This window comes from Rattus norvegicus, chromosome 18, assembly GCF_021556685.1.
Source record: "Rattus norvegicus strain SHRSP/BbbUtx chromosome 18, alternate assembly SHRSP_T2T, whole genome shotgun sequence".
Classification (NCBI taxonomy): domain Eukaryota; kingdom Metazoa; phylum Chordata; class Mammalia; order Rodentia; family Muridae; genus Rattus; species Rattus norvegicus.
This window is the reverse complement of record NC_141551.1, coordinates 57,935,055-57,961,683: the sequence shown is the minus strand read 5'-3', so window position 1 is coordinate 57,961,683 and position 26,629 is coordinate 57,935,055. Positions and strand designations below refer to the sequence as shown.

General features: G+C 39.2%; 1 protein-coding gene across 16 annotated transcripts in view; it reads right to left on the bottom strand.

Moving 5' to 3' along the window:
• The window catches only part of Htr4 (5-hydroxytryptamine receptor 4), a 185,314-nt gene that overhangs the window by 46,960 nt on the left and 111,725 nt on the right, over nt 1–26,629 (bottom strand). For 10 of the 16 annotated variants that reach the window (NM_012853.2, XM_087592189.1, XM_087592192.1 and 7 more), the window contains 1 exon segment: nt 19,003–19,571. In NM_012853.2, the coding sequence (NP_036985.2) occupies nt 19,003–19,571 (569 nt within the window). 16 annotated transcript variants of the gene reach the window in all.

Here is a 26,629-nt window from a genome sequence, read left to right as displayed (position 1 = left end):
CGTCTGGAATAATCTCAACTTATGATATTATACCAGCACAATGAACAGTTAATACTTTACTGCAATTTGCCTGAAGGTTTTTACATGAGATAAAAATTTATGGAAGATTATATTACACCCGAAAAGGTGGTATTTGTTATAGAAGATGACACTGAGTGTGCACTGTTTTGCCATCCCAGGAATGCACTTTTCTGCCAGCCAAAGTCAGGAGCAGGAGCAAAGTGCAGCAATAAGAACAGAAATCAGCACACCTGGAGCTCTAATGCGGTGTTAGTCTGCCAGGGTATGCCCCTAACAGCACAGAACTATTTCTCTGTCTCATTTCCCCCATTTGTTAAGTGAGTAGGAGGAGAATAATCCATAAGATCCTTTGCAGCTCTGACATTCTGATTCCATGAGTCGCAGAGAAGGTGGGTGACAGACATGGGCCTTCTGATTGGGTAGCAGTTGTGTGTGGGACTGTTCTGCAAAGCTGTGGGTAATTGCTTCAAATCTGGCTTTTAATATCCTATTGTTAGCATTTGATACTTTATATTCCACTTAGAGGGAAGAGGATTTTCTGGAAACACAGGGAAGTTAATTTGTCTTTTGTGTCAAAGAATTGAAAAGTCCTCAGTTTCTGAGCTGCAGATTCACTCTCCAAAGCTGTTAAGTAGAAGGGTGTGGGGTAGGGTTCAAAATACAGTGAGACTATGACCGACTGTCCTCAAACACAGACATCGCCATGAACATTGCCAGAGCTATGCAAAGTCCCTGATACAAAACATCATTAACAATAAATTTTCTCCAATATTCTAACGGGTCAGTTTGAAAATGCAGGGTTTTGCCTTATGAACTGGCAAAGCCTCTTTATAATGGATGGCACATTTTCATCTTCCTCCATGTTTAGTCTTCAGCACAAATCTATAAGGAAGGAATGTACTGAATATTTATTTCCATTTGATAGGAGGAGGGAAATATAAAGTAGATCTGGATCGATGGTTGGTGTGGTGGTTTGTTTGATTGACATGTTCTTCATAGACTCATGTGTTTGGATGTTTGGTCTCCACTTGGTGGCTGCTTGTGGAGGCTTAGGAGGTGCACACTTATTGGAAGAAGTATGTCACTGGGAACATGCTTTCAGATTTCAAAAGACTCATACCCTTTCCTTTTTTCTTTTTCTTTGGAGCTGAGGACTGAACCCAGGACCTTGTACTTGCTAGGCAAGTGCTCTACTACTGAGCTAAATCCCCAACCCACTCATACCCTTTCACGTTATCTTTCTACTTCCTTTCTGTGGATGAAGATGCGAGCGCTCAGCTTCTGTTCTAATGCCAGGCCTGCTTGCCCGCTGCCATGCTCCTTGCCACAATGGTGATAAACCCTTATCCCACTAGAGGTAAGCTACACCAAACCTTCCCTTTCTATAGGCTACCTTGGTCATGGTGTTTTATCACAGCAAAAGAAAAGTAGCTACTACAGAAATTGGCACATGGGGATGGGCTATTGCTCTGGCAGATCTGGCCATGACGGGTTTGGAAGATTCTGGAAGACTTTGGGACTTTGAACTAGAAAAGTGGTTGAGTGCTATCATCAGGCTTAAATGGGGCAGCCTAATAGGAGCCTGGAAGACATTGCTAAGAGCTATATGGCTTGTGGAGGTCCAGCTTGAGAAGTTTCAGAAGGAAGCAAGAACTTTAACAACAACTGGGGTACAGGCCATTACTATGATATTTTAGCCTCTGTTTTACCCTTGTCCCAAGAATTGCCCTGGAACTAAATTGAAAAATAACGAACTAATTTACAATTTGGAAGAGACTTCAATACAGCCTAATGCTGACTCTGTTGCATGGTTATTAGTAATCACTCTTATGTAGAGCTGCAATGAAAGAGAACAGTGGGCCAAGCAGGACGTAAAATACACAGTTTGAAGAGAAAAAGAGGACTAGGAAATGTCATGCTGGAGCCAAGGCTTGTGCAAGAAGAAACAAGGAGATTAAGGAGAAGCCTGATTCTCAATGTGATAAAAGGAAGTGTGCCCTCAGAGAAAGACGCCACCCAGCTAAACTCCTGCTTGTGAAAGAAAGGGGTTGAAGGAATATTCTACTTCTGGCCAGGCTTCATCCCAAATGGGCAGCCAGATCTGGCAGATACTCACATGGATCTTGTTTTAGAGTTATGAAGGATACTCACATAAAAGAGTAGTGGAATCTTCCTCTGTGGTTAAGGAGAAAAACTGAAGCCAGGCGATGTGTGGCAGGGCATTCCCTGAATGAAAGGTCATAGAGTGTAAGAGACCCTGAAAGACCTTTTTGTGACACTGTGAAAACAAAGCCTGGATTGCATTGAAGAATCCAATATGTTAAAAGTTCTAAAGTCATGGGATGTTGGCTAAGGAGAGCTGCAAGCAGGGTTGGGACTATCCCAAGACTGTAATATATTTTACAGGCAGTAAAACCATAAGGATGGAGTCATTGCAGCCCCTTGACACTAGATACATTTTCCTTAATGTTGTTTGGTCTTTGGTCCAGCATTTCTTCACTATGCCTCCTGCTTTCCTTTTGGGATGATAGAATGTATGTTGGAAGAATGGAATTTGCTTTTTGATTTAACAGGGGGTTAACAAATTAAAAGGTTGCCAGAAGTCTCAAAAGAGACTTTGGGCTTTAAAATAATGTTGAGGTGCGAAAAGACTATGGGGACTTTGAAACTGGAGTAAATACATTTTGCCTTATGATATGGCCATGACCTTATGGGTGGGAGCAGAACGTGGTAGTTGGAATGAAATGGCCCCCATATGCTCATGTGTTTAAATAATTGTTCTCCAGTTGGTGGATGTTTGGGGAAGATTAGGAGGAAGGATGTCACTGGAGATGGACTTATTAGTTTCAAAAGTCTCACACCATGTGAGCTCTCTCTGCTGTTCTGTTTGTGGGCCAAGATGGAAAATTTCAGCTGTTGTTCCAGCACCGTGCCTGTCTTCTGCATGCTCCCTACCATGATGACCATGAAGTCTTAGCCCTTTGGATCCGTAAGCTCCAAATAAACCTTTCCTTTTATATGTTATCTTGGTGATGGTGTTTTATTACCACAATAGAAAAGTAATACCTGTGGATTCCAGACCATAAATTGATACTTCTTCCTAATTCTGACTCTCAAGCTCTTTCTTGAAATTAAGTTCTCTCCAATGGGGAACATGGGAGTCATTTTTGTTTGGGAAAGAATTTTGCCAAGAAGCTTGATATTAAAAGCTAATAAATAGACTTATAGTAGTTATAAAAGGGGAGAAGAATGGTAATGGAGACATATAATGTTACTTAAGTCATCTTTGCCAAAGGCTTCTGGACTATGTGTATGATGATTATGTACATGCAACAAACAGAGTTCAGGGTTTCCCACCAGCCCACTGACAGTGGAGGGCAGAGTTTAGGTGAGGAAAGAATTTTGCACTTAAAAAATTACTGGCAACTGATTTTTACATACAGAAGAATACGAGGTCCTTTGAACAAGTGAGTACTAAACTCTTCTATTAATATCTATGAGACAGCTTAGTGATGCAGTCTTGTGGGTAGTAGAGAGAAAATATGAGTCAGAAGGACCACAGCCGAATGTCTGAGGCAGTCAGTGATGCTCTAAACATGGTCAGAACGGATAAAATGAAATAAGGTACAAAATATCCCTGTGAGAAAAGCTAAAAAGGGCCATTTATTGTTTGTATGACAAGGATAACAAAAAGGCCTGGTGACCAAATCATGCAAATGAGAGAGCAAACAAATAAGTTGTAAGGAAACACAATAATTAAACAAGCAATAATAATGAAAACCATACTTAATCTCCTATACTTAATCTCCTATTATTTCCCCTTATAGAAACATTCCCCACCAATGGGCCTTTTCTACTTTTCTGATTTCTCTGTATACTTTGGTTATATACTCAAATTAAAGAGTCAGAGCTCAGATCCAGAAACAGAGAGAACATGGGGCACTTGAATTTTTGGGTCTGAGTTACATCGCTCAGTGTAGTGTTTTCCAGTTCCGTTCATTCACTTTCATGATTTGTTTTTACAGCTGAACAGAATCTCATTGTGCGTATGTACCACGTTTAGTTTTAGTTTCTGAGCTACTGTAAACAGAAAGACAATGAACATGTTGAAGCAAGTATCTTTGTAGTATTATATTGATTCCTTTGGGTAGATAGCAAAAAGTGGTATAGTTGGGTGATGTGGAAGGTGCACTTTTAACTTTCTAAGGATTCTCCACAATGATTTCCATGGTGGTTGTACCAGCTTGCAAGCCCACAAAACAGTAAATAAGGGTTCTCCTTTCCCTGAATTCTTAACAGCATTTATGGCCAGTTTATTTATTTATTCATTTAGTTATTCATTTGTTTCTCTCTTACTTATAAGGCTAATAGAACAATGGGAACTCGAACTAGGGGGTGGTGATAAGATGAATGGGAAGAAGCAGGGATAAATAACATTATTAGCATTGTCTACCATGATTTATAAATAGAAGTCTGAGTCTTTGTGCAGGTCAATATGTGCCCGTGTTTATTTGGTTTTGTTGTTGTTTTTGTTTCTTGCTGACTCTTTTCAAATAGAAGAAAACCTAAATGGATCTAGAAGAACATGCATTTAAAATTGAGATTCATAGTAAAAGGAACCTTTATTTGCTGTCTTTATTATTGTACTAGGTAAATCATGGGTGCCTCATAAAATCATCGAAGAATTCCAGCACATTGGTCTTCATGTTTTGGCAAAAGGATGAGGCCTACTAACTAGGCCCAGGTAGAACTGGAGAACTTCATCAAGTCAGCACCACTAAGTGTGTACTGTCCCTCAACAGACCCCCTAGACCCCTAGTCATTGCTCATGTGAAGCAGGGCGGGTGGTTGAAAGTATAAAAGGTACACAAAGAAGATCCTGGGGTATGCTGAGCTTCCACAAGAAAGGAGAAACAAGCGAAAGAGAGTCCGCAGGAAAAAAGTAATTAATTATTGATCAGAGATCAGGAGCTGGGAGCAGAGAAGTTTAGAGAGCTCATATTGGAACTGTTCTTGGAGGAAAGATTAATGTTGTACCAGGAAGGAAATTGAGACAACAGTCAAGGTAGCCCAAGTAGGCCAGTGGTAGGAAAACCCACCAATGATTTAGAGAAAGCTCACCAAGCTTATACACCTACCACAGGAAGAGGAGGAACATGGCTGCAGTGTAAGAAATGAGCAAGAAAACAAAATTGAGTCAGACCTAGCAGGGCCTGTGTGTCTTTCCACCTTCAGCTCCCTGCAAATCACACCACACAGCTTAAGCTTATTCTGTCACAGCCCAATTCAGCTGGCATGTGCAGTTTAAATCTTATATGTCTGAGTGACCCACCATCCTCCTAGATGATAAAATGCAAAACAGAGTCTCTTTCTAAGCTATACTATACATCGTTCCAAAAGGGGAAAAAGGTAGAAAAACCTATATAATACTGTGTTGTGAAGGGAAAAAAATCTCCTAGGATTACCAAAATGTGTGGTGAGCTTTATATTCAAACCTTTTGGAAAGTTGTGAAAACACTGTATTGACTACAGAGGCTTCCCAGGATGCTCTGAGTAATTTGTTGTAGTTTTGGGTGTGGCATCCAGGAGCAGGACTGGAGCCATCAGAAGTAAGCGAGAAGCTGTGAATGCCGAGACACCTTTCTAGAAGGTATCTTGTCTTTGTGCATCTTTGCTGAATCTCTACCTACAAGGATGTTGTTTGTAACTCTACTAGGAATGTAATAGCAAGATGGCGGGCGAGTGAATGGATGAACCAACGAGTTAGAGAGAAATTGACCCTGAGTTCTGAACCCAAGATCTGAACTTTCTTTCTTTCCTCTATTGACTCCTAGTGTTTGAGCCTCCTATTTTCTTGTCTATAACACACGGGGTTCAGTAGCATAGCTCAGGTAAATTTTATATAGGACTTTATCAAGTCCCATTATGGGAGAGTCATTGTAGACATTAGTGTGATGGAGCAATGGTCATGGTTACTTGCATATATCCCTATACTAGCACCTCCTTTAATCCAGTTTTGTTTTGTGTTGCCACACTTTTGAATAAGAATCAATTTGAGCGAAATGGTTTGTAAACCTGAAAAACAAATTTGAAAGCTAGTAAGTTGTAATTCTAGGACCAGTTCCACCCATAAGATTCATGTCTTATATTATGCCATGATACAGGAAAGTAAAATTTAACTGAACTTTGCAACAATGAGGGCTGTTCAAGCTGTAGAATTCCTGGCCTTCGATAATACTGAGATACCATGTGTTGGGAGTTGAACTAGACAGCTAATCATTGTAGAAGAGATCCTGCCCTGTTTGGTGACATAGTTTGGATGCTGAACATCTCCCAGTGGCTTAGTTCCAAGAACCAAGCCATCAGTTGATTTCTTTGAATATATTCCCCTTTCAGTAAATTGGGAAGAGTAAAGCCTGCCCAGAGATGATTAAGAACTCAATGTGACAACACATATAATGCATTTAGCTCAATGATTTGCATATAAGCCATTAAATATTATCTGGTAGCCAGCCAATAATAGCCATGAAGAAGAGGTGCAGAAATGTATCCAGATCTGTGGATTTGACCAAGGTTTTCCTCAAACGCAATCTCAGGCATCCAATAGTTGTATGCTATTAAACTCAGGAATGAATTTCTCCCTCAAAAAAGTCTGAAAGTTGTAATTTTTCATTAGGTTCTAACCTGTCTTAGGGTTTTACTGCTGTAAACAGACACCATGACCAAGGCAACTCTTATAAAGGACAACATTTAATTGGGGCTGGTTTACAGGTTCAGAGGTTCAGTCCATTATCAAGGTGGGAACATGGCAGCATCCAGGAAGGCATGGTGCAGGAGGAGCTGAGATTTCTACATCTTCTTCTGAAGGCTGCCAGCAGAATACTGACTTCCAGGCAGCTAGGATGAGAATCTTAAAGCCTACACCCACAGTGACACACCTATTCCAACAAAGTCACACCTACTCCAACAGGTCCACACCTTCTAAGAGTGTCACTCCCTGGACTGAGCATATACAAACCATCGCAATATCTCAAGATGGACCACTAAGGAAAAGCCGAATAGCCCTGAAACATTATATCAACTGCAATACATCTCTAGTCACGGAACATTTCTTCAGCTCTTCTCCAGCCTTAGCTGAACACAGCAGCTGAAGTGGGCTGTGCTTTTTCCTGCATATCACTGTACTGTAGGAAGAAAACGGTCTGAGACTGTTTCATTCAACTCCCCCCACCCCCACTTCCTCAGAAACTCTGATAAATGATCACATGTTAGTTCCGGTGACTTGACCCTCATCTGACACTGCTAAGTGGTCATCCAGTTGTTTCCTTCTGCTTGACAGAAGCACTCTAATCAAAGTTATCAATTCCACACTCTGATCGAACACATATTCTTAAAACTCCAAACCATTAAAAACAGACCAGATGTCCCCTTTTCCCATAGTAGTCCCTCAAATATATAAAAACAAAGTTTATGATCTGAATCTTTTGTTCTGTAGACAGACTTCTCTGTTCTTTGGACACAATGAATTTTCCCACAGGAAAAAAATCATAGTATCAGCCTTCTTTTGAGCACATTCTAGTTTATTAAGTCCCTGCATAAGATGAAGCTTCTATCAATTCAATGGACCAGAGACCTATGCCACTCTACTGTGGGCTAAACACACATTTACACGAGACTCTAGTTTCTCAGTGGGTTTCATAGTGTGCTTTGGAGGCAATCCCTTCCTGAGCAGCTGCTCTGACTAAATTGAGAGGGCTGTGTCTTTGCCAAGTACATGGTGTAAGGGAACAAGTGCAGAGAGCCTGCCTTGTAGGAAGCTTATCTGCAGGTGGCTGCCAATACCTAAGCACAGATATACCAGAAGAAATCTCAGTCACCTTCCACAGGCTTCTTTTTCCTTGTCTTGAGACGGCACGGTTGGGAAATGTCAGCACTACAGGTGCTGTACCTCTAGTGTTATTCAAGAGCTCTCCAGCTGTCTCCTAGCAAGGACAAGAAGTTTCTCTGTGGTGAAACCCAAAGTTTAAAGAACTTTCTATTTTAGGATAATCTAGCACTTCAGGGCCACAGAGTTCTTCCTATAGGGGGCTTCCCTGTGTGCTGTGAGTTTAGCATCATTCCTAACCTCTGCCTGTGAACTGTCTATAGCAAACTCCAGCTTTAAGAACATGTATATTACCAATCCCCCAGTAAACAGAATTGTACTACTGAGCCCTCGTGGTTTACATGCATATTATCTCAGTTCTTAAGAAATGGATCTAGATTTGATCCTCGGGTATTATCTAGTTCTACTTCCTCATTTTACTGGTGTGAAGGCAGGAGAATGGCTGATTGGTGATAAATAAAATGTAGAAATCCCTCCTGATTTCTGTATTTCACAAGTGGTTTTCCACCCTACCGCATGTTAGAACTCTTAAAAACTTTAGATTTTTGCTCCTTACCCAGGTCAGTCATGCTAGCATCTTGCACATGCAAAACCCACTCTTGGGTAGTGTTTCAAAGCTCCCAGGTATCTCTAATGTGCAGTCAGGATTCAAAACCAGAACACCATGGCAAACTGTGTCCATTTTTGACCTTGGATGCTTCCTTCAGTTTGGAAATTTGAAGATGCCCAAGATAATAGTTGTCTTGGGCTTGCCCTGCACACAAATGTCATATACAACCCCTGTTCATTGTTGACATCCATCTCAGAAGGCTGCTACCCAGAACTCTGGTACCCTGAGGGTAAGCACACTTGTAATGTAAACAAGGAAAAAACCCAATACACACAGAAGGTGCTCAGCCTGTTTGACACGATTAACATGCTTCATGTAAGGTCAACGAAATGCCAACAGGTGATTGAACAACCAGAAGACATTCAATATTAAATATGCAATTGTTCAGCACAGGGCACAGTGAACTCAGTGACTAAATCTTATCTCATGCTGGTTAAACAATTACTTATAAGGAGCAGCATATTTAATTAATTCCTGGCTTTTATTTTAGCAGAGGAAACTCCACCTTTCCTATTTAAGAAACACTACTTATTAATTCATTCCTTGGAGACACTTATCAGAGAATTAGACAAAGGTGTTTAATGAAGATGTGGACGATGTTGTATATACAATTATAATGATACCCCCATTTATTGAATGCTTTCTATACAAGAGGGGTTGGGCTTAGCTCTATACATGTGCAATGTTACAAAGTCGTTTGGAGAAGGGTCTAATATCCTGACTTTACAAATGAGGAAACAAACCCAGAAACGTTTAGTGATATATTCCAGGTCATGTGGACATTAAATGGCAAGAAGCACATGACTGAGGCCATGGTCTACCAAATTCCGGCATCTGCGTCTATCATGTTACATTGGTTGGGATTTTTGGGGCTCTGTGTCAAAGCTCACCATCTGTGTCAAGTCAGAGGTGGCAATGTGTTCTATGCCACAGTGAAAAGAATAGGGTTTATCTAGCATATTGGTCCAAAAGTGGTTATCTTGGAAACAATCTTCAGCCATTTCATGAATAAATTTCTGAAGGGTGGGCATATTCTGCAGTGAATTCTAACTTGCACCAAGCCCCAAGTTTTGACAAGGTAAGTAGATGTCTTTGGAAGTTTCCTTCAGTGCTTTCCTGGTATGATGTCAACAGACCCTTTATTTTCTGAGAAGCTACTTCTTGTTAAGATTTTGGTGGGGTCAGCTTTCTGGTTTCCGGAACCAGTGAGACCCCAAAGAGATCAAGCACTGGGTTTAAATCTTTGCTGTCAATATTGTGAAATGTTTGATAAATGTTTACTGGACTTATTGAGAATGCATATATATCAAGAAGTGATATAAAAAGTTGAGCTACTTTTGAGCTGTGTTCTGTTAAAAAATAAGCATATATGAGCTGCAAAGTACAGTTTATATAATTGCAGTGCTTCTGCAAATATAACTGCCACTACATTTACACTGGAAACTAGTTCTGAACAACATAAAGGTGAATCTTAGCCAAGCACAATGGATCACACGAGTAATCCCAGCGTGTGGGAATCAGGGGCAAGAAACCAGAAATTCAAGGTCATCATTGGCTACATAGTAAGTTTAAGGCCAACCTGGGCCATTGTATAGCATTTTCCTTAGAGATTGAAATATTCCATCCTGCAAGAGGGCTTTAAGACAGATGGTAAACAACTAAAAACAACTTCAGGAAGTCACTGAAACTGAGCAGATTAACTAGGCTTCTCCTTCTCAAGTGTAAACAATAAAGACTGATGGCAATAACTCTCACGTAAGCCAAGCTACAAGGAAGAGTTTAAGACCAGTCTAGCAGAAACCAGCTGAGCTGCCTGGAAGGTTTAGAGCAACTGATTCTCCAAAGTGTTGAGCTGCCGGCAGGCTGTGCAGTGTACTCCAGATTCCCAGATTTTGTGAGCTGTCATCTATGCTGGGGTAGGGTTTGGTGATGGAACTGTCCTTGAGTAACTTCTGTTCCTGTAACCCTTCACCCATTTTCCTATAATTAACCCCAGTAAAATTCATTGATTCACCAAGTTGGATTTTGGTAGTATCCAGACTTTGGTTGTCATGGGTTCATAATCTGGGGTTAATAGATGTGTGTTGCTTTTACTCAGAAAAAGTTTTGTCATATAACAGCTATGTAAAATTCTGTCTCAAAGGGTGTACTTTTAGGATAATACTTAATTATTCTGCTATATAAAGGTAGGAAAATGAATAATTAAATAAAAATCAAAGCAAAATTAATTAAATAGAAAGGAATAAAACAATACAAAGAATCTGTGAATCTATGAACTGGCATTTTGAGGAGATAAACAAGATTGACAGAGCCTTGACTCAGTTAGGAAAAAAGTGATGGTCTAAATAAAGAGTATCGGGATGATAAGAAAACTTCACAATGGACGCCAAAGAAACTCAGAATATTGTAAGGGAAGACTTTAAAAACCTATTCTCTATTACTTTAAGAGTCCAAAAAGAAATGGGCTAACTTTTAGATTCATAGAAACTACTATACTACAGTTAAGTCAAGAAACAATCAACAACTTAAAGAGATCCACAATAAATGGGAAATCAAAACAGTAATAAAAATTAATTTTTACAAAGCTTTAAATTAAAAAAAAGCCTCAGCCAGATGGATGCACAACAGAGTTTTAGCTGACTTTTAAAGAAGAGCTATAGTTAATATTTCTTAAATAACTAAAATGTTGAAACAGAGGGATAACTTTCAAATTTCTTTCTATGAAGTATCACTCTAATATTAAAACCAGGTGAAGACCGAATAAAAGAGGAAGGAGGAGGAAGAAGAGGAAGAGAAGGAGGAAAGAAAGAAAATATCATTGATCAACATAGATTAGAAATGTCCCCAATAAAATGCAAGCTGAATGCAGGCACATATCACAAAGAACGCCCACCACAATCAAGTTGGCTCTGTCTCCAAGACTCAACGATATTCAACTTATGTAAGTCAATAAATCATATAAACAATCTTCACAATACAAAAACCACATAATCATTTCAATAGCTACAGAAAAAGCCTTTGACAAAATCCAAATTCCTTCATAAGTTCTAGAGAGAGAAGAACTGAAGAGAAGACACCTCACCATAATAAACGCTGTGACAAACACACCATCAACATCATTTTAAATGGAGAAAAACTCAAAGCTAAATCAGAAAAATCAAGAACAAGAGATGGTTTCCACTGTCCTCCCGATTTTCAATAGAACACTTGAAGCACTTAGCTAGAGCAATAAGAAAAGGAAATTAAAAGGTTAAAAACAGGAAAGGAAGAAGTCAAATTATCCTTATTTGCATATGATATAATGTTATAAAGGAAAGCTTCCATGAGAAACTTGTAGAAGTGATTAACACTTTCAACAAAGTGGTGATGATTCAAAATCAACTTGCGAATAAAAAAAAAATCAGTAGTCATTTTATATACCAACAGCGAATACTTTGAGAAGGAGATCATAGGAACGCTGCCAGTCATCTATCCCTAGATAAAGAGCTATAGGTAATTTGTGGCTGCTAAGAGAGGGATGAACTGTATTCCAGGGACGAGTCCCCTGATAGGTTAGCTAAGATCAAATGGTCAGTCCTAAATTCATGTACATATGAGCAGTACTAGAGAGACTCAGCGGGTCATATTTATGTATATATGTGTGTATGCGCATGCATGTGCACACATGTGCACGTACATTGGTGGGTATATGCCATAACAATAAAAATTTAAAAAGAAGAGAGTTGTAGGAAAGCCATAATGAGTTTGAGAAGGAAAGAAAGTGATAAAAATGATGGAAAGATAATATGCATATATTAAATTCTCAAAAATTATAAATTTTACAATAATTAATTATCTTCTATATAAAAGTACACAGTAAGCCATGACAATACGTGACCAGGTAACAGAGATAGATGGAAGGAAAGACTTTATATTTTAGTGCCTCTAATGGGAATTTTTCCTACTCTCTTAACCAATAGCCCAATATGTTCATTTTTATTTTGAACTATAAATTGTGCTGACCCTGAAGAAGATTAAGGGAGATCAGCAAGGGCATCCACATCCATCCTTGACTTAACACAAATTAAATTGACCTTGGCTCAATTCAATGAGTAAATGTTGACTTCGTTTGTAACCTCCAAGGTTCAGGGTAAAGGCCATAAAAATGTCACTTAAATGTCAAACACATTGACAAGATTCGTAGAAATCTCCTGGGATCTCAAGAAAGAAAATCTAAATTATTTGTTCATCTGGGGATGGAGGAATCTTCAACTCAAAAGTATGAAAAGCTTTATTATTATTGAAAGGAATTCAAGGAATTCTGGTAGGTTGAAGTCAAATGTTGGTAAGTGGATTCATGGTAAAAAAATAATGATTTTAATAGCCATACCTGGGTGTGTGAAAAATGTGTTGTGGTACATAATCTATCTACACTATAGAATATTCTTTTTTCCAGCAAATATACTGACAAATGTCTACATCTTAGGGAGTCCTTAGGAAATTAAGGAGACAATTGCCTGTTCTCTTGTATAGACAGTGTATTGGGGGTGGGTAACAGCTTTTAGAAAAAAATAAGTTTTGGTAATTGTTTATAAGGGAAACAAAAGGAGGCAAAAACTCCAAGGAATTTCAATTTTTTCTGCTTTGGTGGGGAAAGGATGGGGTCCTCATTCTCTTTTCCCCTCCAGTTTTCCTCTCTTTTTGCCCTCATGTTTTTTTCTACAAATCTGCATTTACTAATCCCATGCTTAAAAATATAGAGGGTTGATATACATAATTGATATACATATCATTTATATATATACATATAACATTATATATAAAGATTAGTATATATATGAGCTTATTTAAGATAGAGCTCTGGCCAGTAACACAAGTTGTTAAGTCTAAGAGAAAGATATATTGTACCCCTTTCCAGAGGAAACCCTTGTTTGCCTCCAAAATTATAGTGTCTAACAGAACTTTCTCCATTCTTTGAAATATTCTACAATTGTATTATCCAATGCAGTAACAATTCATGTGGTTAATAAATACTAAGGATGGGGCCAATACCACCAGGGAAACAATGGGTTTTTTTGTTTTATTTCATTTTATGAATATTAAAACGTTAGTAGTCACATGTGATTCATAGTTACACCACTGTACAATATATTTGTAGAGACATGTAGACAGTGGAAAGCCATCTACCAGGAATGTTAGGACCAGATTATGGAAGATTATAGCCAAGAACCAAGCTAGGTAGCAAGTTTTTTGGAATTTGGATAAGTTCATCCACCATTCTAGGAACTGAGAATTGAGCCTGGTAGACTAGCCAGTTCGTCTCTAAGTCTAAACCATAGACAATTCTGTTTGTTACCTAGCTCTGTCTACTCTTAGAGCTATCTATGCCATGTAAACATGTATTATATTAACATTATATTATATTAACAAAATCAAATTGCCAAGGAACCTGTGATCAAATCAGTGTGGCTTGTCTCTTCCATTTGTCACCCAGTTATGGTGGTCACAGGGCAAAGCTATGTGTTCGATTCATGTTTCTCAGCTGAACTGGCTTGAAGCATGACTCCCTCAAGACAAATTTTCAAAGACAGTTTTCTAGTACATTTTGTTAGCTAATATAAAGTTAATATTTACCCTTATGGAGACTTTATCAGAACCCAAGAACTGCAAGTATGTGTCATAACCCGCAGTCCTAAAATAAAAGCAAAGACATCAGGCACTGGGCATCCTTTCTAATCAGTGCAAATATAAGCTGGTGGATCTTAGAGTTCATGACACAGAAAATTTGTCTCAGTAAAATATCATTGTACTAGTCTAGCCTTGATTTGCTGAGTAGGGCCTGGGAATCTGCTTTACTAAATAATTAGATTATTCTAATGCAACTAAATTGTTGATTATGCTTCAGTTCATTCTTCTTTATAAATATGTAAGTCTGACCTGTAATATATCAGTTCTCCCTGAGTCACAGAAAGTGTATTAACTCACCGTAACATGGTAGAAGCTGAACCCATTTATGGAGACAGAGAAGACTCAGGCAATGTGGCCAGGAGTAGGCAAACAAAACTAAGAATCTATTTGACTTTGTTAGACTTGAGATTTTTAAGAGATGTGTACATGGGGTTTGTCCAGCAAGCAAATTTCATCTTCTAATCTAGAACTCAGAGTAGGCTATGGCTAAAGATAAAAGTCTTCCTTTATTTTAATCTTTAAAAGTTGGTGGCATGAGGAAGGTGGTGAAATTCATGAATGGGGCAGTCGCATGAGTGTTGAGAATAACATTCTGAGAACTGGCAAGCCCAGAGAGAAAAGGCTGAGTATGTGAGGAAATTAACGAGATCTGCTATAAATCAGGAGTAGGTCAGGAGATCACAATGTTTAGGAAAATGAATGTGGGAAGTGCTTGAAGAAAGAAGCTAAAATCTGTATAAGAGGTCAAGTAAAAAATGTGGTTTTCGAAACTTGAAACTTCTATTATTCTGTTAACCAAGGCTAAAACCAAAGCAGAAGATAGGAAGCTTCATTTGGAAAGAATACAATGAAGAATTGCTATCCAAAACATGACAGATGCCCAGAAATCAATAAGAAAACCACATATACTTTAATGGCGGGATATAGAGAAATCAATCTCAACTGACTAAGACAATCTCCATGTTGGCTGGCTTTCATAGTGCTAGAAGGGACTGAGAAAGTTGCCAGGGGAGAAAAGGGATGAATAAACTTATCTAGCACAGGACTGTGTCCAAAATACATAGTTTGCAGGTATGAAATGATTAAATAATTAATAAAACATTATATAGCATCCTTTTGTATTTTAAAATATATTTAGTTTAAACTACTACTTAACGAATCATATGGAGCTATGGGATACTATGCCAGTCAGTGAGAACTTGATTTATTCCTCTTGTTTTGGGTGAGTAGAGAGAGACTCAGAAAAGTTATCTTGTAGTGAGAATTTTGATTTCTTAGAAAAACACACATAAATAGTATAAAGACATGCTTTTGCATAATCCCAGGGGTGGGATATGAAGATGCTTCAGATTGTCCACAGCGACTGACTATGATTTGCCTCATGCTCTAGCAGGGGCATGATTTTGCCAGCTACATATTGTTTCTGTAATTGCATGATGTTGAGAGTTCTGGGGACTTTTCAGAGGGTTTATAAATGTTAGGGTCCCTAGAGGTGTATGTGTGTGGGTCATTGGTTGTCTGTTGGTTGCTGTGCTCATGATTTGTTAAGTAGTCAAGCACAAAGAAAAATAAGAAAAAGTAGATATTCTGACAGCAAAAATCAAGCTTGCCTCAAGGAACCTGATCAGCAGAAAGTGATCTAATGATAATCTTGCCGATTTCTGACTCCTGACTTTATTCAGGGATTGCTTTTCTTTCCTCTCAATTCCTTTTTCTCTAACTAGTGTTAGGAGGTTGAAAGGTTAGAAGAAAAGGGATGGAGAAGAATGGAAGAAAGAAGAACCACAAAGCAGCAAAAAGCCAGCTACAGCATCTATATAGTTTTTAAAAGGCAAAATCAAGACTAAAATTCAGACCTTGTGTACAATGCTGTTTGTACATGTCTAGTGATATAAGAAAAACTAACTACATTTTAAAACGAGTAGTACATTTTTAAAAAGCACTAATTTTAAAAGATTGACACGATAAGTCATCTGGGAAATGCAAATTAAATGAATGTTTTTAATTAACAAAATAATAAAAAGGACAATATTTGATATTGGTGAGATAAGCAATCTTCTTATACCCAATGATAAGAATGATAATTGTTCATATAGTATTGTAGGAGTCCATTTTATGGTAAGCATGTTATTAACACACATGTTAATAAAATATTTCAGTTTTGGTGCTATCTGAAGTGTCAGCATATACACAAAGAAATGTGTTCAAGGGCATGAAAATAGTGTAGTGTTCCAAAATCCTAAAAATGCATATGAGTCTGAGAGTAGAAAATAAATAAGACAGTTACACGGGAATGAATGTGTTCTGTTCATACATTCTCCAGTGGGATTGTGTCCAAATACATTATTGTTAAAGAATAAAACACAAGATCCAGAAAACAGAAAGATGTGTGGGTGATCATACCACTTATTTAAAATGATGAAGAAAGTTATGACTTCATATAGTTTTAGGAATGGGTATAGAGATACTAAGAAAAAGATAGCCAAAATGATATTGGAAATAGGGTGGCCAATAAAAGCCTATTTCTTTTTTGTTATTTTAACTTTATCTTTATTTAATTTGTCTACATTACCTGACATTCTACATGAGAGATCTTTAAGGCTATGGTGATTTTTGAAGATTGCATTAAATAGGATGACTTGATCTGAAGAACAACTTTTGTTCATGCAGTCATCAATGGCCTAAATTTCTATGTGGCTCAGATACTGGATCCTTGGTATAGAGCAGTGAACCAAACAGGTAGATTCTTGTACCTGCAAGGCTTGACCTGTAGATGTAGTTTAGAAATAGATGTATTTTCTTTACATGGACGACTCTGATTTCTATACGATTCTCTTTCCCATAGAATAATGCTTAGTAACCTGTTCTTCCTTATTCCATGAAAATGTCTAAGGAGGACCTCATGGAGGGTCCATTCATAGCCCTCCAAACCAGTCTCATTGCTTATGCAGGTGACCAAAGGATCAAGGGAAAGACGTACAGTATCAGCAAAACGAACCATCTTCAGCTGTCCCAGAGTCTCCAGAGGTACTTTGCCATGGCAGTACCTGAGCTAGAAAGTCACCAACTTTAGAAACAACAGACATAGCAAGTCTGCTGCTGGAGGCACATACTGTTTTAAGTTGCTGACAACCGGCAGTTAGGCAGTTTCCAGCTTCCATAGCTAAAGCTCCCGGCACTCACACACATTCTGCACACAATCTGTAGTTGGATTTTTTTTCCTGGTGGCACTCCCTCCATAATAATGAAGATAACAGCAGGCTGTCAGAGTGTCCTTCGAGGCCCTTATAGCAGCTGAGGCTCCAACACTGTGTCAGGCTGCCACTACAAGTGTGCACACACTGGGGATTGACGGTTCTGAGCAGCCTCTGAGGACCATTGTTTATATTTCATAGCAGTTTAAGCCCACTCCTCTTCTCTCAAGCATATAAAGGAAAATCCCTCAAGTCTCAGCTGCTAGAACAGCTCCATTTTGTCATCATCAGAAAAAGACATGTGCTCACTCAGTTACTGAATATGACTGAGGTACTGATCAACTCTGAGAAACGAAGATACTCTTGCAACATCAAGTATTCTTTACGTGAAAATAAACAAGTGTATCTATTCTGGTTTTAATAAATGATAAAATTATATAGACACAGAAAAGGAAAGAAGAAAAAAGTGCTTAACTCAAAAAAGGAAGTATTCCTCAAAAATCCTTATTGATCTCAGAGCAAAGAACAGCATATTATTGATACTCTTGCAACATATTATTGATAATTAATCTTTGCCAGGGGATGAAGATTCTGTGCCTATAACTTTTCACAGTTGAGAACAATTCAAGCTCACACATAAAGGCTCTCTGTGTGGGACAGTGCATCATGATGCTAAACTCCAGTGTCACTCCCACTTCCAGCAGCCTGTGTCGCCTTGTAAGTGCCTACCACCCAGGTGCTTCTAGGCTTCCCTCTATCTTCCCTCTGCTGCTCTATCTGCCTGGAATGGCTTCTTTTGACTTTCCCCCTTATCTCAATTTCTTACAAACTGCAGTTCTGTGGAATCTCCTCACGTGCCAAATCACTGTCCTTCCTTCTCGAATCACTACTGTAGATCCCCATACCCCACTGTACAATTCGCTTCACAGCATTTCCTACTGCACACATATTTGATTTATTTTAGTTTTATCATCTCATTTAGACTTTTTGGCTACTACTAGTACAAGTACTACTAGTTAGACTAATATTAGTACAATTAGTGGTACCATGAGCACACTCACATGTTATTTCTTATTGTCACAAAATAAATTAAAATGTAGTAGTATTATTGACATTTTTTATAGTCCGAGAAAAGTAAATGCAAGAAACATTATGAATATGGTTAGTAGGCACTGGAAGAATCAAAATCAAGTCTCTCTTGCTTTTTAAAGATGATGCTTCCAGCTGCTCCCTAAAACATTATCTGTGAATAGTAGTGGACAGCACTTACTCTTTTTAAGAGCTTACTGAACTCAAGGTCTGCACTATAAATGCCACACATATTAGCTCACTGGATGTTCACAAAAGCCCTGGCATCTACATAGGTTACAATTCCAATATTTAACAAAAGGGCAATTACGGCTTAGCACTGTTAGTGATCCAAGGTCAAAGAACTATGGGTATGAAGTTAGTCTCCCAACAGAGCCCAAGTTCTTCTAATTGAGTCCATGGTTAGATGGCAGAATGGACATGAATCTTGGGAAATGCTGTACACATTTTCAGGACTAACTCCCTAGAACAGAACTGCATCCCAACCTGCTGAGCGATGCAAACCAACCAGAGTGATCCCCTCCCTAAGCACTCACCTTAGCACATGAGTGGATCCATTAATGGTTGTGGTTGAACAGGGGACAGTCTGGCCCAGAATGGGGGGTCTTTTGTAGCGCTCATCATCACAGCAGAGGATGATAAGGAAGGCACGTCTGAAAGACTTATTCAAGAAGGCATAGAGAAAAGGGTTCAACCCTGAATTGATATAGCCAAGCCAGAGGAAAGCAGTCCACACCTTCTCGGGCACAGTGTAGTCTATGAAAGGGTCCACAATATTGGTGACAAAGAAGGGGGCCCAGCAGAAACAGAAGCAGCCCATGATGACACATAAAGTCTTGGCTGCTTTGGTCTCTGTCCGCATGCGATGTGTGCTGTGCTGGTCAGCTGTCTGGGGCCTGCTTTCAGAGGTGGCTCCTGCCCGTTGTAACATCTGGATCTGCTGGGCATGCTCCTTAGCAGTGACATAGATACGGTAATAGGCCAGCACCATGAGGAGAAACGGGATGTAGAAGGCCACCACAGAGCAGGTGATGGCATAGGGCTTGTTGACCATGAAGACACAGAATGTAGAGTTAGAGTTGTGGTTGAATTTCCTTTTCTCTATCTGAGAATGGGAGGGGGAGAGAGGGGGGGTGGGAGGGAGGGAGGGGGGGAGGGGAAGAGGGAGAGGGAGAGGGAGAGGGAGAGGGAATGAGGGTGGGAAGACAAATGGGGAGGAAATGGTTAAAAAAATGTAAGCAAAAGTGAAGAAAACATAGGACAAGAAATAATGAGAAGAGAAGGAGAAGAAGAGAAAGGATCCGAGAAAGAGTGAGAGAAGGGGAAACAGGAAAGAAAAATTAATGTTTATCATTAAAGTCTTATGTTTCTTACAAGTCTATAGCACACAGGACTTTCATGGTAGAAAACATGTCCCAGAATTCTAGGAGTTTATCTGTGTGGGGTCTCAGAAGATATAGTCAGAAATCATTCTCAATTCTGTCTACCCAGTCTTTCTTCATTATCTAATTGTACATAACATACAAATATCCCTTAATAAGATGTCTTAGGTCAATACTATCAAATATGCTTATGATCTGTGCAGATTCTGACCTCCATAAAGATCAAGTGCATCAAAATCACTGTTTCTTCATTTTTTCTTTTTCTTCATTTTAGACACTTTAAAGAATAGCAAGTTTGTTAATATTTGAAAAGTTCACCCTCTATCATTCTAATCTCAGATCTCTGGGGGATGCTGGACTCTTTCCAGAATTGTTTCTTTGCTTACTGAGTGGACTGATGAAGGTTTTTCCGATGTAGAAAGTACAGTATCCAAAGTACTGATATTAAGAAATGAGCAAGAGAGGCTTTAGACCTTGAAAGAAAGAAAAGGTGGATATTTCAGAACCATGGAAGATGTAACATTGCAGTTGTCCAATTGCTCATAATTTTACCTACTAAGGTTTTACTTCCTGTGGTCATCTAGTTTAAACACTGTATAAATAAGAAATCCCTAAGTTTTAAATTGTGTGCCACTTAGAGTAACATTAAGTAATTGTACGCCACCCTCCTCTGTCTCATGTAGGGGCCGAATCACTCCTCTGTCCAGCATGCCTGCATTATATGTCACACAATCATTTATCACCTAGTAGCCTTCTCAGTCATCAGAATGACTATTGAGGTACTTGTAGTCAAGTCTGCCCTACTGTACTTAACAATGGCCCAAAGCACAAGACTAGTGAAATTTTATGGAAGCATGTGGTTATAACTGTTCTACTTTAATGTAATTATTGCTATTGATCTTTTTCAGACAAATAGAAATTTTCCATGTGTGTGTATAAGGAAGTATTGTAAGTGTATGCAGTATGTATGTACTGGTTTCAGGAATCCCTAGGGGTCTTGGAGTGTTCCACCTAATGGACAAAGGGATGTGTATCTCTTCTTATTTTCCTGCTGAATCCACTCCATTTATGTCTTATCCTAGTCATTCCACTCAAATTGTCATTATGAAAGTTACCAAAGATTTCCGCAAATCTAACACTTACTTTAAATCAGCTATTTAATGTATTGGTATTCTTAGGTCTCCAAGCCTTCCTTAAAAATACATATTTTGTTGAAATAAAATTCAGCACCCCAAATATTAAATGTATATGTGAATGAGTTTTATAAAGTGTATATGTATGTGTGTGTGTGTGTATATATATATATATAATATAATATATATATATATATATATTCTGTTATGTTTTTTATATGCTCAGTTCAGGGAGTGGCATTATTAGATGTGGCCTTGTTGGAGTAGGTGTGTCACTATGTGTGTGAGCTTTAAGACTCTCATTCTAGCTGCCTGGAAGTCAGTATTCTGCTAGCAGCCTTCAGATGAAGATGTAGAACTCTCAGCTCCTCCGGCACCATGCCTGCCTGGATGCTGCCCTGCTCCCACCTTGATGATAATGGATTGAACCTCTGAAGCTGTAAGCCAGCCCCAATTAAATGCTGTCCTTATGAGAGTTCCAGTAAAACCCTAACTAAGACAGAAGTTGGTATCAGGTATTGCTGCTTTTGTTCGGAAGAATGTGGATTTGAGAACTTTGGATTTGGAAAGCAGTGAAATGCTTTAAATGGGGCTTAATGAGCCATCCTAGTAGGAAAATGGAAGTCCTTGTTGCTGTGAGTGATTTGAGCTGTGCAGACCTGGTCCAAGAAGTTTCAGAAGAGAATTTCAATATGTGGCATCGAGACTGGTTTTTTGGTATTTTGGTGAAGAATGTGGCTGCTTTTTGTCCTTGTCTTTGTCTAAAAAATATCTGAGGCTCAGGGAAAGAGCTTTATATTAATTGCATTGACAAAAGAAGTTTCAAAAAAGCATAGCAGAAACTTTGTTCTCTGGTTAAGTCTCATGAAGAGTGTTTTGAACAAGCATAGCAAGATTAGAAAGAAAAAATATAAAATATATGGTTCAAGTACTAAAGGGCCACCAGGAAATGAAATGGGACTGAACCCTATGTACTAGGAGATAACAGATTAAGGGATTTTGGGACAAGATTCTACCCAGCTAAGTTTAGATCCAGGCATGGTGATACACACCTTTAATTCCAAGAGACAAAGCCAAACAGATCTCTGAGTCCAAGGTCAGCCTGGAACAAAGAAGGTTCTATGTGAGGAAAAGTTTAAATCCAGGCATGGTAGTACATGCCTTTAATCCCAGCATTACAGGAGACAGAACCATGTAGATCTCTGAGTTCCAGGTCAATCTACAGAGCAAGTTCCAGGAAAGCCAAGCTTAGGCAGAGAGGGAGTTGGAAAATAGAAAGCTGGTAATAGAATAAGGGGGCCATGTTCCAGCCCCAGAAAGCAGTAGAGCCCAGCAGCTCCTGCCATGTGGTTCTGGATTTAGTGTGAAAAATAAAAGGGACAACTGGGACAACTGATGCTGGTTAACTGGAGCTAAGAAATTAGTGGTGATTAAGAAGAAACTAACATCACTGAGGTGAAATCTTTGGGGAAGTGTTTTCTGAAAGCACAGAAAATAGCCATGGTTGTACCTTGTGCTGCAACTGTACTTGCTAATTTGTAAGAGTCACCCAGGTGGTACTGTTTTGAAGGCATCATGAAGAGTAACTGAGGCTTGGCACTGTGAGAGGCCATGGAAGGCCATTGGTGAAGGTGCAGCCTCAGAAGTAGTTGACCACTCAGGACTGAAGGGGTCACGCAAAAGAGCTGAGGCTTGACACTGTGAAGAGAGCCTATGAGGGGCTATTGGTGAAGCCTAGGTGCTGTGGAAGACCCCAGCCTACTAGAGATGCTGGTACAATGGGATGATAACCCAGAACAGCAGCCATAGTGGAGTGGATCAACCTGAGTTTACAGTTACAGAGAGCAGAGCTGGAGAAGTGACACCAGCCCATTGGAGGAGCCCAGAAGATCATGTGTGGATCCCAGACATTGAAACAAGCAACTGTAACATTGAAGCTGCCTGGGAGACTCCAAGATTTTCGAAATGCCAGAGCCATAGGATATCTCCTGACAAAAGCTGCTAACAGGGAGTGGGTCCAGCCCAGGAAAAGAAGTTTGTTGCAGTCAAAAAGATGAAAAAGGAGTTGGAGATCTGAAAACTGCTTTGACATCAGACATGGAGATGCAGAGTTTGGTTAAAGTTTGCCCAGCTGATTTCCTGACTTGATTCAGGGATTACTATTAAGTCATTGGATAACTCTCAGAAGATACTTTGAACTTTGAACTTTTAAATTGTTGAGGCTGCTATGAACTGTGGGGACTTTTGAGGTTGAACTAAATGTATTTTGCATTATGTTATGTTTAGGTTTGGCCTCCATAGACTCATGTGTTTGAACAAGCCTATGGGTGCCAGGGAGTGGAATGTTATGGCTTTTGTATATGCTCGGTCCAGGGAGTGGCACTATCAGGTGTGGCCCTGTTGGAGTAGGTGTGGCCTTGTTGGAATATGTATGTCACTGTGGGTGTGGGCTTTAGGACCCTCATCCCAGCTGCCTGGAAGTCAGTATTCTGATAGTAGCCTTCAGATGAAGATGTAGAAATCTCAGCTCCTCCTGCACCATGCCTGCCTGGATGCTGCCATGTTCCTGCCTAAATGATAGTGGACTGAATCTCTGATCTTGTAATCCAGCCCCAATTAAATGTTGTTCTTATAAGAGTTGCCTTGGTCATGGTGTCTGTTCACTGCAGTAAAACCCTAACTAAGACATAGTCATACATATCAAAGTATAGGATATTAGTGGGCTCCCTGATGTCTCCCAAATGCCTTTCTCAGCCATAACCATGTATTTACAGTCATGGGTTCCCAATAGGCTGCATCAATTAACATTTCTGCCACTCCACTAGGAGTATTATTCCTGGTACTCCAAATCCCCACCAGCACTTATTCTTGTCTATGCAAATCTGTAACTCATTGTGGGCTTGTTTAAGGTTTATTGAAAGTTCTTCCCAATTTCCTTGATATTCTCTCTCTCTCTCTCTCTCTCTCTCTCTCTCTCTCTCTCTCTCTCTCTCTCTGCCTCCCTCCCTCTTCCTTCCTCTTCCCTCATCCCTCCTAACAGTCTCTGTGTATGACTGTGCTAGTTCTTTGAGAATTTTATATAGTGTGTTTTGACATTAACTCTTCCTTGTCTAAGTCTTTCCAGATACCCTCTCTTCCTCTTTTGCCCAAGTTTGTGCCTTTTTTTTGCTTTCTAACAAGACAAATTTGTATTTCCCAAATATACTTAAATTGTGATCTTCCACTGGAGCATAGCAGACCTATTAGTTGCTATACTTCTAGAGAACATTGATCCTTCCTCTCCCAGAAACTAATAATTGCCAGCACCTTCTGTGCTAGGAGTGAAACATCATGCCTAACTCTCATTCAGTGTTGGGATTTGGTCCGGCTTGAGTTTTCACAGATCTTGTGCATGCTTTCACGACCACTAAGGATTCATATGTGCAGCTGTCCTGATGTATTCAAGGGACACTTTTTTGTTGTGGTCATCCAAAACATCTGACTCTAATGTTCTTTATACAATGATCCCAGAGTTTGGACTGGGATGTGTGGTGCATATGTTTTGTTTAGAGCTGAATATTTTATATTTTCACATTTTCTACACCTTGGCTAGTTGTGGGTAACTTTTTTGGTCATGGTCTACTGCAAACAGAAGCATCTCTGATGAAGGCTGAGAGAGATGAATTAATCTATGGGGATAATGCCATTAGGAGATAAGTTAATGCTATATCCATTTAGCAGAATAATAGTAGACTCTTGTACAGAGTCTGTGATCTGTCTAGCTCTAGATTCTTGGCCTAATAATGGTGGCAGGTGTGGGTTTTTGTCTTGTGAATGGAGCCATGAGTTCAATCAGAAAATGATTAGTTGTTCCCATGAGATTCATGCCACTATTTGACCAGTGTTATGTCTTTCTAAGCCGGTCATTACTGTAGCTCATAGAAGTCACAGCTGAGAATGAATGATGATTCCCTTTCTCCTCTGGTAGCATATGACATCTTCCAGCACTATGAAAGCTAGTCAGTAGAGATGAGGGTCAGTACCAGCTTAATTACTCAGTGTTCTGTGACTAAAGTATGTGGTGTCTTCAGCAATAGTGTCTGACTGTCAAGTTCTGGAGGACAATCAAAATATTGGAAATAGTCTGAGTCATGTGAGCATCCTGAGGAAACCTAATGGCCGACGAGTCAATCCTGGACAGTGTCTCGGGTATCCATGTGGTTTGAATGCATGCATTTCATAGGAAAGGAGGGATGAGTTTCTGCTCCTATTCGTGATTGGTGTTCTGGTTCCTCCTCTGAGACTAGATGAGAATGGCAAGCTACTCAACTTCTCTCAGGCCACATTCTTGTAATTGTGTCTTCAGATTTAATCCATGACAGTATTCTTAAGTTTAATGTACTCTGTCCTCTGTGCTCTGTTTCATGTTTATCCTACCTCACCCGACTAACTGGAATTTCGAATCAAATTCAATAAGCCAAAATAAAGTCTAACTTAATCTGGGCTGTTCACATTGAGAACATGGTTTCACCACACATTTCTAGACATCTAGATGTTAAATTATGACTTTTCCATTTGTCTTCAGAAGTGATGTTCAGGTAATTTCCCCTTAATATACATCTATATAGGTTTTCCTTGTTTTTAATAGTTCTATATTCTGGATATGCCCATTGTCAAATCTACATATTACAAATTCTTGGTTTGTTTATTGCTTTCTTGCTAGTGTCATCTGATTGCAGGTTTAATTTGAAGAACCTGTAGTTTCAGTTAGTACCTTTGTGGCCCATTAAGAAATCTTTACCCCTTCATGATAAATATTCTCCTGTCCACCACTTAATGACATTTCCTCATATCTTGGAACATCTTTGTTGTGTTCCTTTTCATACTGTGAATTCTTCAGTCCGGTTGGCATGAATTTTTCTGCAAGGTGTTGTTTTTGTTATAGTTTCTATTGCTGTGATAACATGCCATGATTAAAACTTGGGAGAAAAGTGTTTATTTCAATTTAAAACTCTCAGGTCATACTCTATGTCCAAAATATTCTTGGATGTATGATCTTTCACTGTAGCATAGTTAGCTCGTTAGGAGTTAGATTCTGGGAGAAGCTGACCTTTCCTTTCCCAGCAGCTAACAACGTCCAATCATTCCAAGGCTAGGGGTGGGACTGTGTGTCCAACTTCCCACTCCATGCTGGGATTTGGTCTAGACTGGACTTGCACAGGATTTTTACTGTGTAATTTAAATTGGCTGGATCCAGAAACTCTCCTGGCTCTGCTTCTGAAGTGCCATGACCATAGGTACGAACTACAATGCCCGACACTGGTAGTATATTTTATTCATGTTTATAGTTGTGGTTAGACTGCTTGTTACCACGCCCAGAATTCATTCTCTATCCTTACTTGTAATGTGGTTTGAATTGGCTTTTTAGAATTTTCCCCTTCTTTTGTTTCCTCTTTAGTTGTATCTTCTAACCTTCCATTACTGGCTTTTACTTCTGAGGCATCTTCTCTTAGGTAGCTTCATTCCCCAGACAGGCACATCTACTGTATGGGTTGAAATAGCATCTTGCTCTGAGAATGACTTAACTTTGAGTTTGTTTTTGATAAAGAATTCCCATAAATATCAATATTTGATATTAAGCTGATTTCTACTGTGTTGCAGACTCTTCA